This window comes from Rattus norvegicus, chromosome 13 (genome assembly GCF_036323735.1).
Source record: "Rattus norvegicus strain BN/NHsdMcwi chromosome 13, GRCr8, whole genome shotgun sequence".
NCBI lineage: Eukaryota > Metazoa > Chordata > Mammalia > Rodentia > Muridae > Rattus > Rattus norvegicus.
This window is the reverse complement of record NC_086031.1, coordinates 95,908,053-95,926,014: the sequence shown is the minus strand read 5'-3', so window position 1 is coordinate 95,926,014 and position 17,962 is coordinate 95,908,053. Positions and strand designations below refer to the sequence as shown.

The 17,962-nt window shown below is 43.9% G+C and overlaps 1 protein-coding gene across 11 annotated transcripts in view; it reads right to left on the bottom strand.

Annotated features, from left to right (window-relative positions):
- The window catches only part of Dnah14 (dynein axonemal heavy chain 14), a 216,593-nt gene that overhangs the window by 144,313 nt on the left and 54,318 nt on the right, over positions 1-17,962 (bottom strand). For 10 of the 11 annotated variants that reach the window (XM_039091477.2, XM_039091479.2, XM_063272768.1 and 7 more), the window contains 7 exons: positions 16,184-16,288; positions 15,970-16,088; positions 15,286-15,360; positions 13,618-13,705; positions 8,954-9,207; positions 1,713-1,944; positions 1,228-1,281 (listed from right to left, as the gene is read on the bottom strand). In XM_039091477.2, coding sequence (XP_038947405.1) covers positions 1,228-1,281; positions 1,713-1,944; positions 8,954-9,207; positions 13,618-13,705; positions 15,286-15,360; positions 15,970-16,088; positions 16,184-16,288 — 927 coding nt within the window. The other variant, XM_039091486.2, reaches the window with a different exon arrangement.

The window sequence follows — 17,962 nt, the reverse complement described above, 5'->3', positions numbered from 1 at the left end:
CTGAACTGAGAATAGGACCCCCGTTGAAGGAATCAGAGAAAGAACTGGAAGAGCTTGAAGGGGCTCGAGACCCCATATGTACAACAATGCCAAGCAACCAGAGCTTCCAGGGACTAAGCCACTACCTAAAGACTATACATGGACTGACCCTGGACTCTGACCTCATAGGTAGCAATGAATATCCTAGTAAGAGCACCAGTGGAAGGGGAAGCCCTGGGTCCTGCTAAGACTGAACCCCCAGTGAACTAGACTGTTGGGGGGAGGGCGGCAATGGGGGGAGGGTTGGGAGGGGAACACCCATAAGGAAGGGGAGGGGGAGGGATTAGGGGGATGTTTGCCCGGAAACTGGGAAAGGGAATAACACTCGAAATGTAAATAAGAAATACTCAAGTTAATAAAATAAATAAATAAATAAATGAATAAAATAAAAAAATAAAAAAAGAAAAATGTCTTTTCCAACAACAACAAAAAAAAAGGCCACAGAGTTGGGGATGCAGGGATGTGGCCCCATTTTACAGCACTTGCTTACCATGAGGGGGCTTAGTTCAGCTCCAGGAAACAAAAGCCCCAGACTATATCCCTTGGAAACTTTGAGTTAAATTTATAACAGGTGCATAGGGGACATCAAGCAATAAAAATCTTTCAAGATTTATTAGACCTGTCTTAGACAATTATCATTATTATTTTTATAATTGTTTTGGTATTAATCATTGTAACGTCTTTGACTTTAATAATTATCTTCTCAATAAATAAATGTTCAGGGTAAGAACTTAAATTTGTAAGAAAGACATATCCTCAATTTTACACACACACACACACACACACACACACACACACACACACACACATTCATGCTTTGGTATGTAAGATTTTGTTTAAAAAGAATCCCATTGTCATAAAAATGAAGAATTATTACTTAAGGAATTCAGTTGAGCCATTTAAAGAAAATTAACACTTTTTTTTTCTTTTTCTTTTTTTTCAGAGCTGGGGACCGAACCCAGGGCCTTGCGCTTGGTAGGCAAGTGCTCTACCACTGAGCTAAATCCCCAACCCCAAATTAACATGTTTTAATTTTCAACTAGGTTCTAGGCTTCTATTTTCTACTCATTAAAAGAACTAATAGTATGTATACTCTTATCAATGCATATTTTATATTTTTCTTAGTTTTTTCATTTCTCGATGAATTACTTTACATGCACATTGTTTGTATATATGCTTAAACATTACCTTATAATCCAAATCTTCAAAACAGTTGAAGACCACGCAGTGTTTACCAAAGCTCTGGGAAGCAAAAATACTGTTTTAGCATAGTTCTCCACAAAATAAAGACTCCATGAAAAGTTAGACTGCCAGGGTAAGACAGTGTTTCTATTAGTATCTTTTGAGAAAAAAATATAGTATAAAAGTGATTTATATACCAGGTCTAGGAAGGAAAACGGACCATCGTGAGAAACTGTTTCTCCCCTCCTCCCACACTACCAATCAGTTAGCTCGTACAGTAGTATTCTGGGTAAATTCAAAGACAATTGGCTTAGTGAGATCCCAAGTCCTCTCCCACATTAGGCATTTGAAGTTTAGTTGTTGGGGTGTATCACTTAATGAACATTAATCAACTGGATTAGGAAAGAACATCTTAACAGCAGGAATAGTGTAAACTTCAGATACGATTTAAAGTCTGTATGACGGAAATTCTGGGTACAGTAGCTACTTACTTTCGCCAGGTCCTTCACAGTCTCAGTTTTTCCGGTACCTGCGCGCCCAGCGGTGCAGCCTCCCAGGTTGAAGTACAGCGCCTCAGAGAGGGAAAGCCAGCACCGTTCTGTGAGGGGGGTGATGACCAGTCTCGGGGCACAGCCCAAGTACTCATAGCCATAAACAAAACTGGTGTTTGCCTGGAGGACGTAACACAGCTTCTGCTTTTCGTTCCATTTGTACTGCAGATGCCTGGAAGCAATGCCCGTGCAGTATTTGAGCAAAAGTGTTTTTCCCACAGGGAAACCATCATTTTAACACCCTCATACTAAGAAGCAGTAATTAAAAATCTCCCAACCAAAAAGAAAGCTCAGGCCCAGAAAGATTCGGTGCAGAATACTACCAGACATTCAAAGAACTAATGTCAATACTTTTCAAGTTATTACACAAGATAAACTGAAGGGACATTTTTCTAAATTCTTTTTATGAAGCTGCCATTACTCTGATAGCAAAACCATACCTGGATTAAACAATAAAGAAAACTGTAGACTGATAACCCCTTATATAAACATAGATGCAAAAATTCTCAAAAAAAAATGCTTGCAAGCCAAAGTCAAGAACACATCAGAACGTGTCATCTCTATGATCAAGTTGGCTTCGTTCTGAAGACACAGGGACAGTGTGGCATGTCTAAATCAGTAAATGTAGTCCATCAAATAAGGGGACTACATCACCACCATCACCATCATCATCATCATCATCATCATCATCATCACCATCACCACCACCACCACCATCATCACCACCACCACCATAACCACCACCACCATCATCATCACCACCACCATCATCATCACCACCATCATCACCACCACCACCATCATCATCACCATCATCATCACTATCACCATCATCTCATTAGCTACAGAAGAGTCTTTGTGAAAATCCAACACTTCTTCATGATAAAAGTCCTAGAAAGGCTAAGAATACAAAGAGCACACTTAAACTTAATGAGGCAAATTTATATCAAGCCCACAGCCACCACTGTCCTAAAGGGAGAAAAATTCAAAGCATTTCCACCAAAATCAGGAACAAGGGAAGGTTGTCCAATCTTTCCTCACCTTTTCAGCTCAGAGCTTGAGGTCTTAGCTAGAGCGATAAGACCTGGAAGGAGATCACAGGGTTGCAAACAGGAAAGGAAGACATAAAAAAGAAGTCCTTATTTACAAATGATTGTGTACATCAAAGATCCTAAAGATCCCACCAGGAAACGTCTACACCTGATACATACCTTCAGCAAAGTATCAGGATACAAAAATAACACGTGAAAACCAGTAGTTTCCTATCTATAAATGACAAGTGGACTAAGAAAGAAATCAGGAAAACAATCCCTTTCACATTTGTACAACCACTTTGGAAATCAATTTGGCAGTTTCTCAGAAAATTGGAAATAGTTCTACCTCAAGGCACAGCTATCCACTCCTGGGCAAATACCCAAAAGATGCTCCACCATCCCACAAAGACACTTGCCCAGCTATGTTCATAGCAGCTTTATCTGTAATAGCCAGAGACTGGAAACAACCTAGATGTCCCTCAACTGAAGAATGGAGAAAGAGAATGTGGTACATCTATACAATGGAACACTATTCGGCTAATAAAAACCAAGATACCATTAAATTTGCAGGCATATGGATAGAACTAGAAAATATAACCCAGACCCAACAGGACATTCATGGTATGCACTCACTTATAAGTGGATATTAGCTGTAAAGTACAGGCTACCCATGCTACAACCTACTGACCCAAAGAAGCTAACAAGTAGGGCCCAAGGGAGGATGCTTGAGTCTAACTGAGAAGTAAGTAAAATCGACATCTGGGGTGTATGGAAGGAGGGAACTGGGAGAGAGTGCTGGTGTGTGTGGGGGGGGGCAGTAATCTCTGGGTCAAGCTAGAAATCTAGACAATGGTGAGACTCCCAGGAATCTATGAGGGTGACCCTTGGAGTAGGGGATATGGAACATGTAACAATCAACTCCTGCAACCAGGCAAGACTTCTGATGGAGCGATGGGGACACCAACCCAGCCACAAAACCTTCGACCCACAATTTTTCCTGCCAGTAAGAAGTGTAGGGTTACTGAGGGGCAGAGCAGTGAGGAAATGGCCAACCAACCACTGTAGGCACAATGCTATCATGCACTGTGTAAAGATTATTCTTTTATCATTCAAATGCCGATTTCTTTGCCCCCAAGTCTTGTTGCAGGACGATGTGGCATCGTAATGCTTATTCCAAGGATCTCCTGTCTTAAATTTGTGTAAACATTTCTTCCCACCTATTCTCTGACTTGTCAATAAAAAAGGCCCAGCCAATGTCTGGGCAGAAGAAAATAATAGGACTGGACTTCCACCAGCCAGAGAAAGTGAGAGGGGAGAGAGGGAGAGAGAGAGAGAGAGAGAGAGAGAGAGAGAGAGAGAGAGAGAGAGAGAGAGGGAGGGAGGGAGGAAGAGAGGATTCTCCACAAGGAAGGGAATCTGGGAGAGACAGTATGGAAGAATACCTGAGGCCAAGAGAGCCAGACCAATATTAAATTCCAAGTGTCTCAGAGATTTTGGCTAGGAGGTAGCCAGATTAGTTTAGAATAGACTATTAACTGCCCAGTTATTGTGTTGTTAAGTTTATCAAATAAATCTTATAGTCTTTGTCTCATTCATTTGGGAGCTAGCTAGGGATAAAGAGAAACTGCCACTTTAAAGAATATATTTACAGATGATTGGCCCAACTTAAGTCCCATGCAATGACAGACAGACAGACAGACAGACAGACAGACAGACAGAGAGAAGGAGAGGGAGAGAGAGAGAGAGAGAGAGAGAGAGAGAGAGAGAGAGAGAGAGAGAGAGGGAGGGAGGGAAAGGAAGAGGGAGAGAGAGATGGAAAGGGAGACGGAGAGGGGAGAGGGAGAGGGAGATGGAGAGAGAAAGGGAGAGAGCCCACCCCATCACTGTCAATAGTATGCTCCTATATTTGTTTTTGTTTTTGTTTTTGTTTTTTTTTTTTGGTTCTTTTTTTCGGAGCTGGGGACCGAACCCAGGGCCTTGTGCTTTCTAGGCAAGCGCTCTACCACTGAGCTAAATCCCCAACCCCTGCTCCTATATTTGTAGACAGGCTAGCATAACAGTCCTCTGAGTGGCTTCACTTGGCAGCTGATGAGAACAGATACAGAGACCCACAGCAAAACCATAGGCTGAGCTTGGGTAATCTTGTGGTAGTGTTTGTGGTGGGGATTGAAAGAGTGAGAGTGGTCAAGGACACCACAAGAAAACCTACAGAATCAACCAACCTGGGCATACAGGGCCTCAGAGAGTAAACCACCAACCAGAGACCTAAGGGATGGACCTAGTCCCCCTACACATATGTAACAGATGTATAGCTTGGTCTTCATGTGGGACCTCTAACAGTATGAGCAGGGACTGTGTCTGACTCTGTTGCCTGCCTTTGGACCCCCTTTCCTTAACTGGACGGCTTTGTCAAACCTCAATAGAAGGAGATGCAACCAGTCCCACTTCAACTTAATATGCCATAGCAGGTTGTTATCCATGGGAGGTCTTCCTTCTCTGAGGAGAAAGGGAGGGCACATTAGGGAGACAGTAGGTGAGAGGGAGGGACTGGGAGGAGAGAAGGAAGGGCAAGCTCCAATCAGTATGTAAAGTAAATAAATTAATGAAAAAAATAGAAGAGTGTAGAAATAGAGAAACGATGAGGAAAGAATGCAAAATCTAAATAGAAATAAGAGGGTTTAAAATTCTTTTTTAGTTTCATTGAAGAACATGATAAATATCATTCCATTTCAAAATCGCTGAAAGTAAGTTCTTACTATGAAATAAATGAGAGAGCACAGGTAATAAATACACGATGCAAAGAACACTGAACAACTACAAAAACAAACACAATGCGTTCACAACAGTCTCAACTACAACAACGAGGACAACGCCGTTCACAACAGTCTCAACTACAACAACGAGGACAACGCCGTTCACAACAGTCTCAACTACAACAACGAGGACAACGCCGTTCACAACAGTCTCAACTACAACAACGAGGACAACACTGTTCATGACAGTCTCAATATCTCCAGATAACTGCACCAAGCAAGTGAAAGACTTGTATAATAAGAACCTTAAGACATGGAAGCAGTTATCAGTTAGACCTTCCGTACTCGTAGCTCGATCAGCAGGATTAATATTGTGAAATGGCTATCCTACCAAAGGCAGCCCTCAGATACCCCTCAAATTATTCTGCAAAATAAAAACTGAAGGGACATTTCCAAATCCCTCCTTTTGAAGCTACTATTATCCTGATTTTGTGAGTTAGTTTTGTATCCTGCTACTCTGCCGAAAGTGCTTTATTGGCTGTAGAGGTTTCCCAGTGCAGTCTTTAGAGATTTTTATGCATAGAATCATAAAAGAAATCTATAGGCTCACTGCAATCATCATAAAAATCCCAACACAATTCTTAAAAGAAACTTAAAACAAACATTGTCAACAACAACGATGATGACAACAACGACGGTGACGACGACGACGATGACGACTACAACGACAACAACAAGATAAGCTTCGACTTCATCTGGAAATCCAAAATCCAGCATGGCTGAAGCCATCCTGAGAAATTACAGACCTCCTAGAGCATCACCATTCCAGATTTCACGTTGTGCTTCAGAGCTATCATAATAAAATAGGGAGATACTGGCATAGAGACACTAATCAATACAATAGAATTGGAAGACCCAGCGTAAGCCCCCATACCTACAGACAAAGAAGCCAAAATTACGACTGGAGAAAAAGATAGCATTCTGAATAAATGGCGCTGGTCACACTGTGCGGCTGGATGTGGAATTACAACCACACGGATCCTTATCTGTCACCCTGCACAGCGGACCAGGGCCAGATACTCGGAATCTGATGGAGCTGGCTGCCAGGCACTCCTCACCTGAGCTCGTGGGCACAGGACTTTCTGAACAGGACCCCGGCAACACAGACATGAGGCCAATGGTTAATAAATAAGACCTCACGAAGCTACACAGCTTCTATGCGGCAGAGGATGCTGTTATCTGAGCAAAGCGGTAGCCAACAGGATGGGAAGAACTTTACTAATTATCTCTCTGACTGAGAGTGGGTATCTAGAATGTGCAAAGAACAAAACCTAACATCAAGGGACCAAACAGCTCATTTAAAAATGAGATATAGAGCCAATAGTGAGTTGTGAAAAGACGATGTCCAAATAGCTGAGAGACACCTAAAGATGTTCAAAACCCCTAGCCAAGGGCGGGGGGAGGGGATAAAATTCAAACTACTCTGAGACTTCATCTTACCTCTACCAGAATGGACGATAAATGACAGCACATGCTGGTCAGGCTGTGGGAAAGCGGACACACATTCATGGCTGATGGGAGTTTGAACTGGTACAGCCAATATGGAAATCAGGGTGAAGTTTCATCAAAAGGCAGAAAAGTGATCTACAACAGGATCCAGCTACACCACACTTGGGCATAGCCCCGGTGCTACATCTAACTACAGAGATACTGCTCACCACACCGGAGAAGTTTCTACTTGGGGTATACGGTGATTCACAGAGAGGCTTGCAACTGGACAGTGTATACCGGAAGAGCGAGAGACTAGGTATCACTCAGCCCTACGTGGGATCTCTTTATCCCACCCCCACCCATCAAGGCTCGGGGTCTAGGCACGAGAGGAAGTAGAAAGATAGTAAGAACCAGAGGTGGTGGATGACTCTAGAGAAACAGTGCCTTCCAGACACTGCAGGACTGATGCACACATGAACTCACAGAGGCTGGGACAGCATGCACGAGACCTGCACAGGTTCAAACCAGACCAAACCCCAGCACCGAGAAGGGGAGGTGGACACAAAGTCCCAGCCCTAACCAAGAAACTGATTGTGACTGATACCTCTTAGAAAGGGAAAAGCCAGCTTTCTCCAATGGAATCACACTGGGTATTTATCAACCACACCCCAGGGCGCCCATGTGCACAGGAGGAGGGGTCAACACGAAGTGAAATCTGTACTTTTCTGTGCTTTTTGTTTTGCTTATTATTGTCTTATTGTTTTTGTTTTGCCGTTTGCTTTTTTTGTGAGGGAAAGAACATAAAGTTAGGTGGGTAGGGAAGTTGGGGAGGATCTGGGGGAAGGGAAAGAATATAATTAAAATAGATATTGTATGAAAATAGTAAAGCAAACAAATCAAAGTATTAAATTAAAGGGAATGTAACATTTACTCTGGACTGTATTTGATATTAGAAACCATAAGGTACAAACTTATAATAATCTAATAATCCGTGCACATCTTTAACAGTTTGGAGCTGTTTTGCTTTTGAACCCCAGACGGAAGGCCAAACATCCCAGAATTCCTAGCATCCTTGCACAGCCTCTCGGCCCTACCTTTGAGTGGTTTCTTCCCTCCCTACACTTGCAGTTGATAGTGTGATGTAATTGTCTGCTTATACATGTTTATTTGCACCTCTAATTCCCTTCTGGAATAGCTGAAAAGATTATGAAGAAATTAAAAAACCCGAGTCAGTTGTCAAAATAAAATTTAAGATAAAAGCAACGTAAAACTATGTGTACATTTCCATCTTGCAACCTCTTACATGAGAGGACACAACCATGGGCAGACACAGGAAACCTTCATTTCGTGCATGAGACCTGTGCTCGGTCTCACCCAGCAGAGATAGCAGCTTTCTGTATGTAATCCTTCCTCATCACTCCGTTCTGAGTTGGCAAGTTGTCTAGAAATGTTCTTCTGTGAGTTTCTTCTACCTTGTCTGTTCCACATTGGTAGCTCATTGGTAGAAAAAGAGGCACCCGGGAGACCTCTCATTACTACTGCTGAAACCTGTTTCCATGGTCAGTGACAGCAGACAGGACACACATAGCGTCATAAGTGCAGAAAGACAGGGCACAGAGAAGCAGAACTGAGGAGAGGAAGGGCCAAGGAAGCAGGCAGATGACCACATGTTTAGAGGAACAATGAATTCTTGAAGTGCAAACCAGATTGCAAGATGATGTTTGAAGCAGAGAACGTAATGGTCTCTATATAAGAATGTGTAAAGTAGGGGTTGGGGATTTGGCTCAGTGGTAGAGCGCTTGCCTAGCAAGCGTAAGGCCCTGGGTTCGGTCCCCAGCTCCGAAAAAAAAAGAATAGAAAAAAAAAAAAAGAATGTGTAAGATAGTCATAATTGGCCACTTACCTGCACCACTCAAAGTCCTGCATGTTGAAGATGTTCTTAACTAGCAGATCGGTCAGGATGTCTCTGCAGTGGACGTAGATGATCAGCGTTGCTGCCAGCATGGTTTTTGTGCGCAGGTTGCTGGTATTCTGCGTGACCAGCATCGCAATGTCATCCAGTTGATGCAGCACACGGGCGTGGACTGCCTCTAGTTTTTCTCTTGGATTATAACTCATGAAGCCTTTCAAACAGTCATTATAAAACATAATCTGGCTCTGAAAGAAAGGGGAGGGAGGTGCACGTCAATAGAGGCATATAATTTTATTTTAGTTAGTATTCTTCTCCATGAATTAAGTGTTGTAGGTGTGGAGGGTGACCAGTGTGGGAAACAAGGCACATGTACATTCAAAAGCCGAAGGCTGCGTTTCGATTGATGCTTACTACTTACGTTTTCTAAATCTTAGGTTTTTAAAATCTGTTTTAGTTTTGATGGCTTCATATGCATGCAGAATGAGTTAAAGTCATTTGACTTCCCGGCACCCACTCCTTTCCTATTGAAGCCCCTCCTCTTCCTTGTGTGCCTGTGTGTTCCAGTGGATTCAATCAGGGTCGTGTGCAGGAGAAATGGTGGAGTGCTCACCCCCTCCAAGGGTTGGGGATGATGCAAGAACCAGAGGACGGGGAGGCGTGCTGCGCGTAAAACGTCCTCTGAATATGACATGGCCCTCGCGCCCAGCCATGCTTATCTGTATAAGACCACGCCCCAAGGCCACGCCCCACGCCCCAAGGCCACGCCCCCACGCCCCAAGAATGCTCAGAAACATTCCATCATATGAGGGGAAGGGCAACTGAGGGCTCATCCTTTTTCAAGGGAGTCCTCACAGTTAATCTTACATTCTTAACACATGGTCATTAAATGAAAACCTGAGCACATTCACAATGGTAGGAAAAAAACCATATTAAATCAGTGTTGTCTTCTCGGTGAGACACTAGTGTAATACTCCTAGCACAAAATGGTTAATAAAATTATGTAACTTCTAACATCTGATTCATCTGTCAGATTCATTCTTCCCAGGCAGATGAGAGCTGTGTGGACCAGCTAGGTTAAAATCAGGCTGACTGTAGACATTAAAGGAAGGAAATCATCAGCAAAGCTCCAAGTTTGTAAATCAGCCCCTTGTCTAGATAGCATCTTCTGGAAGAAGGTCATGTTTGGATAAAGGGTCCTCATGGATTTACTTTGAGCTGTGCTGAATTTGAAGCACTTATTTCAAAAGCAGAAATAGAGCTGTACAGTTATGTAAATGGGGATCATTTGCACAGAGGAAATACATAGTGTGGTGATATTTTTTCCAGGGAAAGGTTAAGGAGATAGATGGTAGAAATCTGGGGCATTAATCAACATTCTTCTTCTGCAGGTAGCAGAAGTGAACTTTTAAAAGTACATTTGTTTAATTCTGTGAGCTTATAATACAATCACGTAATTACCCTCCTTATCCCCCTCAAAACCCTCCCAGAGACTTCTCCTTGCTCTGTTTCAAATTCATGGTCTCTTCTATTTTCATTAATTGTTAATACTTAAATACACACACACACACACACACACACACACACACACACACACAACCCAGGGACATCTGTACACATTAGGAATATATATATATATATGTATATATATATATATATATATATATATACACACACACATTAGGAACATATACATACATACACATATTAGTAATATATACAATTAAGAATATATATAAACATTAAGAATATATCTATATATACACACACTAGGAATATACATACACATTAGGAACACACACACACACACACACACACACACACACACAAGTCAGATCTGCTCAATCTCTATACTAGTACTTGTATGTTTTCAGGGCTGACCATTTGATGTTGGACAACCAAATGCTTTTCTCTTCCCTGGGGAACGCTACTTGACAACCAACTCTAATAAGATGTTCTAGGCTCATAATCCAGGGATCAGTGAGTGACTAGAGACTGAGGCTTGGGAAGCTTGTAGGCAAAATGACTACGCGGCGAGGAATTCCACTGTGCGCAGCGTGAGATGACGGTGGTGCATGAGTTACAGCCTCAAGTGAGAAGATCTGTGTTGAGGAAGGGAACTCTGTGAATCGTAGTTTTAAAAAGTTCTAATGATACACTTAGTTTGGAACATGGTCCAGGAATACAGTTGTGTGAGAACTCTAAGTGCTTGTGAGAACACTCCAAGAAAACAGGACAGGAGTCTTGAAACCTGTTTCTTCAAAATCACTGGATTGTCCTTGGAATGTGTTTTCATGCTCCTCCTGGATAGCGGACAGGAGGAACTCTGACTAAAGCTGGCTGTTGTGAGAGACTGTAGCCCACCCCTTCAGTCGGCTCCATTTCCCACGGCCCCACCAACTCTAGGATGATGATACATTTACTGATAGAGGAATTAGCTGTATTTACTATATATTTAACACACATTACTAATTGTTATAGCATGGACAAATCTACACAGAAAAAAATCTCTTTGTGGACAGTACCTGGTGGTGTCTCATTATCCCATCTTTCAAAAATATCTTTTTATTCAGAGACAACTCTATGCGGAGGTCAATTCTATAAATTACATCCTGGGGTGGGAAACAGGCAACGGGTGATGGAGGTCGGGAAGCTCGGGCAGGAGTGCGTTCAGTGAGTAAAACTCTAGAGTGGACTGTGAGAGCAGAAGGCAGCTGCTACTTATGGTTAAGCCCCCTTGGACCACTAAGCTGGCAAAGGGCTACTCTTGCATCACACTGGACTATTTGAATTTGTCAAACCACAGAAGTGTACAGAGCCTCCTGTAATTCTGTCTCCTTCATAGACTCACTCTATACCAGCTTTTAAGACCTGGCATTTACTTAGTTACGTGGAGAGCAAACTTTCTGTCTACCGCCCTAGGTGACCTTAATGAAGACTTGAGAATTGGATGGGTTAGACAACTTAAAACTGGGGACTTCTTTTTAACTAAGAGAGCTGTAAGTCAAACATAGTTTCTACAATATTTAATAACAGTTGCTTATGGCACAGGCTTGCTACCTAGATCTCCCCAGTTAAGCAGCCTCCGGTGTTCACACTGACCCAAATGACTTGACAAGCAATCCAGTTTCAGACTGCATTAGTGACACTGCTCACTGTTGGGATAAAATACCTATCAAGAAGTAACTTCCTAAGGATTTATCTTGGCTCGTGGTTTGCTGTGTCAGGTGTGGGAAGGGTAGCAGCTCTCAGCTTTGGGATCAGGAACATGAAGCTGTTTGCTCTCACACAAAGAACAAAGAACCAGAGCCAGCCAGGGCTACAAAACCTTAAGGTCTGCCTCACCCTGAACCCCTGGAGACCAGCTTCCTCTAGGCAGGTGCCCAGCACTTCTAGCTGGGTCCAAGTGTTCAAACACAGATATGGGGTACATTTCATGTCACAAAGCATGACACAGATCTCTAGGCGCCTGAGAAACTAAGATCACCCACTTTTCTTGTGAGCATTTGAAAGATCAGAGACACACATGGAAAGACCTCCTCAGTTTCGGTGGCTACTCTCTTGCTTCCTGTCCTGCCTCCCCCTCCAGCACCCTCCCCACTCAATGCCGCCCCCCTTGGTACCCCTTTTTTGCCTTATTTCATACATTTTGCTAAGGGAGAGTTCAACAATTTCTCAGACCAACTGACAATTTTGGTTTTCTTTGCGCATATGACATGTGCCTGTGTGAGCACAGGCACACCACATGTGTGCAGGAGCCATTATGAGAGGTTTCTTATGGAACCGCAGTTATAGGAGGTGGTGAGCCATTACGTGGGTGCTTGGGAACTGAACCTGGGTCCTCTGCAAGGCAGGGAGTGCTCTTAGCCACTGAGCCCTCCGCTGCAGCCTTCCTCTCTTTTATCCTCAAGAAAAGCAATCATAGTCACACTAACAGGTTTACAGAATAATGGCTTCCCACTTATCCATTCCTGTCCTAACCCCGGCGCCTGGAAAGATGGGGGATGTGACTAGGAGTCTTGAGATGGAGGGGTTACTCTGGGTTATCTGTCACGTGAATCCTTACAACTGCAGACTTGCTTCTGCCTCTGAGCAGGAGTGAGGACTGGAGAAGGAAGTCGGGAAGATGCACCATGACCAGCCTTAAGGAGGTCCTTAAGGAGGAGCCAGCAGGCTGAGGTAAGCTGGTGACCTGCTCTCTAGGGGCTGCTGCAGGCCTCCACTGGATCCTGCTGACACCTTGATCTCGGCAGGGCGCCCAACACACATGTCTTTAGAATGGCAAATTTAATAGTTTTAAGCCACCAAGTCTGGAGTAACTTTTTAACGGTAACAATAAAAAAAAGTGTTATAATGTAATATAGTTGATACCTTTAAGAAAAATGATTTATAGGTTATCTTAATTTCATATTATAATCTGAAGATTTTTAAACTCTAAAAAAGTGAAGGAATTCTGGAATACCAGCATATTTCTGTAATAATTTTACTGTATTTATGATATCATTTGTGTATCTATAAATATATCCATCTTAATATACTTCAAAATAACCAGGTTATATCAGTACCCATCATAGTAATTCATTTTCCTTATTTTTTTCCTGAGCACTGCAACCACACACTAAATCTTCTCTTTGTGACTCAAGGTGACATGAACTCACCACAGTGAGGACCACTTGCCCTGGATGTGACATGACCCAGTCAGAAAAAGTATGAAATTTCCAGTCTTCAATACCTTGAGTTATAAATCTATAAACCAAAAATACATTTATATTATCCATACAGGCTCAGTGATGATGCCATTTAATGATGAAGCAATAATACCATTCGTATTTTAATCTGAACATGGGTTATGAATAATACATGGTTTTAAGCTGCTCTTTTCCTGTCAGCAAACCTTCCACCTGGCTTAGTAGAAATATAATATAATATAATATAATATAATATAATATAATATATATTACATTAAGAGGAGATGTCTATTAGATTTGAATACAATGTTATCACTAAAAATGCTTAGTCCACATAAGTTTACAGGGGGCATCTTTCTGGCTCATCTGTCACCCCAAGACAGAAGCAGAGGCAAGGGAGAGTCATACCTTCATAATCGTGTCATGAAAATGCTAACAATCAGCTGTGTTCTAGAAAGCTTGGGCTGGGAAGGAAGATGGCATTGGGAGGGAGGGAGGTGGAGGGGAGCTGGAAGGGAGGGAGGTAAGGAGGGAGAGCTGGGAGGGAGGGAGGTAAGGAGGGAGGTGGAGGGAAGCTGGGAGGGAGGGAGGTGGAGGGGAGCTGGGAGGGAGGGAGGTGGAGGGGAGCTGGGAGGGAGGGATGGAGGGAGGGAGGTGGAGGGAAGCTGGGAGGGAGGGAGGTGGAGGGAAGCTGGGAGGGAGGGATGGAGAGAGGGAGGTGGAGGGAAGCTGGGAGGGAGGGATGGAGGGAGGGAGGTGGAGGGAAGCTGGGAGGGAGGGATGGAGGGAGGGAGGTGGAGGGAGGTGGAGGGGAGCTGGGAGGGAGGGAGGTGGAGGGGAGCTGGGAGGGAGGGATGGAGGGAGGGAGGTGGAGGGAAGCTGGGAGGGAGGGAGGGAGGTGGAGGAGAGCTGGGAGGGGCCGGGAGGGAAAGAGCTGATAAAATATATTGTGTCAAAGAAGCTTTTAATAAAAATTAGAAATGTGGCTGAATTTTTCCAGTCGAGTTCCTTCTAAAAGTTTATATTCTGGGCTACTTTCCTCCCTGTAAGTGGATGGCAGTAACAGACTAAGTACAAAAAGGAAAATATTGCATACACTAAGTGAGGACTGTCACTCTGCCCACAGCTGCCTAACATGTACAAGGCCGGTCTGTCTTCAGGATACCTCTCACCTCCAGGTCTAAACTGAGTCAGCAACCTGAGTAAGTGTGGTACAGAAAGACAGAGGAGTGAGCCTGAGGTCTTCCTGAGTTCCGGTATTGGCTGGCATTGTGCCCCTCCCCCACACCTGACCAGAGCAGTGTTTGTGGGTATTTGCACTTCAGAAACAGTGAGATTCTCTATCACTCACGTCATATGTTATGCTCTATTAAAGTCCACTCTGCATGCTTCTCTGAATACTTCATTTGCCCCCCCGTACACACACACACACACACACACACACACATACACATGTATACACACACACACACACACACGCACACACTTGGGATGCATATCCCCCCCTGTGTCTCTCACACACACATGCTCGCACACACACACACATGCACACACTCGGGATATACACCCCCCCTCTCTGTCTCACATACACACATGCTTGCACACACATGTACACTTGGGTGTAAACCCTGGACTTACTTCTTTAGCACATCGAACATGCTTTTTTCTACATTTACCATCCACTGTTCTATAGCGGCTCTTACACGGATTTTCCTGTAATTTGTTAGAAAGTTATAAAAATTACTGTAATATTACAGATAGTAACATTTCATTTATTTGTGAAACTTGTAAATTAAGTTCTCAACACACATATGTACTTATGGGTACATACAGAACGCATCTTCTGGTTTTTACTGATTTTTAACTTGGAAAAACCATAGGAAAATAACCACATAGCTTTAGGGAATTCTGTCAAAAATCAGCATAAAATCTTCTACATAAAGCTGAATGCATGAGAGATGAATTGAATTATAAGGTATTTTTGTTTTTTTTTTCATGATTGTTTTAAATACCTAAATTGGGCTGGGACTTTGTTGGGTAGAAGGCTTGGGCACAGGGTGCTTTTTCTCAACAAAACTTGTATCAGGAGCCAAGTACTGGAGGACCCCTTCTGAGGCCACTAAACAGGATCCCTGTGACAGAAGGCCTGTGCTTGTTGCATTTGCCTAAGAAGCCACCATAGTGAAACCCAGGCCAGAACAATGCCAATATCCCCAAGACAGGGAACGTCCATTCTCTCTGAAAAGTTAGATTCATGTGGGACAAAAGCCAGTGTGAATTAGTGCCCAGGGTAAGCGTTTGGTCGCAGAGCGTTCCTCCTACTTGGGCAGCACCAGGCCTTCCCCTTCAGCAGAGATGAGCATCTTCACAGAGGGAGGGCCGATGCCCTGTTTCCACAGTAGCACGTGTCTTACATTTTCAAAACATTTCACAAGGTGAGGCTGCAAAGCAGAAGGCTCGTGTTGGTTGAACAGAACAGTACGCCCTGACAGAGTATGGGGACAATGCCGCTCGAGAGGACAAGGGCTGTTGTTACCTGTACGGATTCAGGATCTCTGCTGTTAGCTAGAATATCAAGAAGTTCATCGTTGCTGAGGAAGTAAAATCTCGGGAAATTCATTCTTTTAAGTTCAAGGTATTCCTGTCCAAAGCCAAAAGACAGACAGCTGAGAACACATGCCCAACCACCTTAGGACCACATCCTTACCTGACCTACAGTACTAAAGTGCACACGCAATCCGGCCAAAATTACAATCCATGCTCCACAAAAGCCAAAGTACTTCTAGGTAAGGCAAAGGTGAAATAAAGGGAACTGAACACAGAAGTGACCTAACAACAAAGGAATAACCTAGCCAGAGTTCTGCTTAGCTACACGTGTGCCACATGTCCTGTCACACGTGTGCCAGCACCCTGACAGGGCCTCTGGCACCCTGGAGGGGCACAGGCATCACCCACCGGGCCTCCGGCACCCTGACAGGGCACAGACACTGCCTACCAGGACTCCCTCCCATGCTTGCCGCTTTCTTTCCTCTCTGTTCCCTGTCTGAGAAGTCACCCCACGGAGAGCACATCATTCTGGACTATACTCAGCTCTACCCGGTTCCTCGCATCTCTTATCCAGGATGGACCAAGCTTGTCTTTTCAGTCTCATCCTTTGTTAGTGACGGGCAGGGCTGTCATTGTAGGCCGGCCTAAGGTATCCTTTTCTTCATCCTTCCCCATCCTTCCTCAGTCTCTGTTAGGGCAGGTCTCCTCTTTCGGTGAAATTTCTCTCAGTATAAGAGCCCGGGACACCCTCTTCATCTTTTGCTAGCTCCTAGCTCCTAGACAAGGTTTCTACGTATCTCTCAGTCTCCTCTCATGCTGCCATTTGATCCCCACTGAATCTTTTGGGGGCAGTCGGTTTTTATGTTACAGGGCACTTCCAAAGCCTTTGGTGATTTCACTTTTCTTCCATTCCTAAGCGGCCTTGTATTTTCCCCTTTCAGTCCGCATCCTGTCCTTAATATCGAAACCTCTGAAGTTCCAGCTCGGCGCTCCTCTTTACCCACCATGCTTTGGGGCTGTTTGATATACAACCACTTGCTCTTTAGTGGGGACAACTCTCCACCAAGACCCACATACAGAAGCGGCAGTCATCTCTAGAAAAGGCTCTTCTGCGAGCCTGGGGACTTTTATCTTTCTGGGAGACCGGCACTGTGGGACTGTGGTGCTGATGTGGTGAGGAGCGACGAACTGTTTACTATGCGGGATGCATGCATGAGGCAGGCCCACCTGCCCAGAGGATGAGTCACGTCCTGGACAGGATGGGGTGAGCGTCTGTCACTTCCTAGATAGGTCCTAAGTCTAAGACTTGTCAATCATTTCTAGAATTCTCTATTTAATGTCTTTAAATCAGAATTGACCACGAGTGATGGAAAACCCGAGAGGGAAAACCACGGATACGGGATTGTACCCCAGGTCAGATGCCCTCTGACTCACAAATCTCGAGGCATCCACTCCAGCTGCACTTAGCAACTTAACAGGGATGATAGCGTCCTCGCTCTTCGTTAGGTATGAAGTGCTCCCTCTGTGCCAGTTCTAGCACAGCAAACCCACCACCTCATTCAGCGTGACACTTGCTTAAACTCAAAGGACTTATGTGGGTCTACGTGAGGGCTCGGTCCTTTGCTTGAAAGCTATTGGATTAAGCAGACCATTTTTCCCCCATTTGGTAGCACTTCCATCAAACCAAATAAATAAATAAATAAATAAATAAATAAATAAATAAATAAATGGCCGTGACAGTTAGAACAACTGCCGACTGGGACAGCAG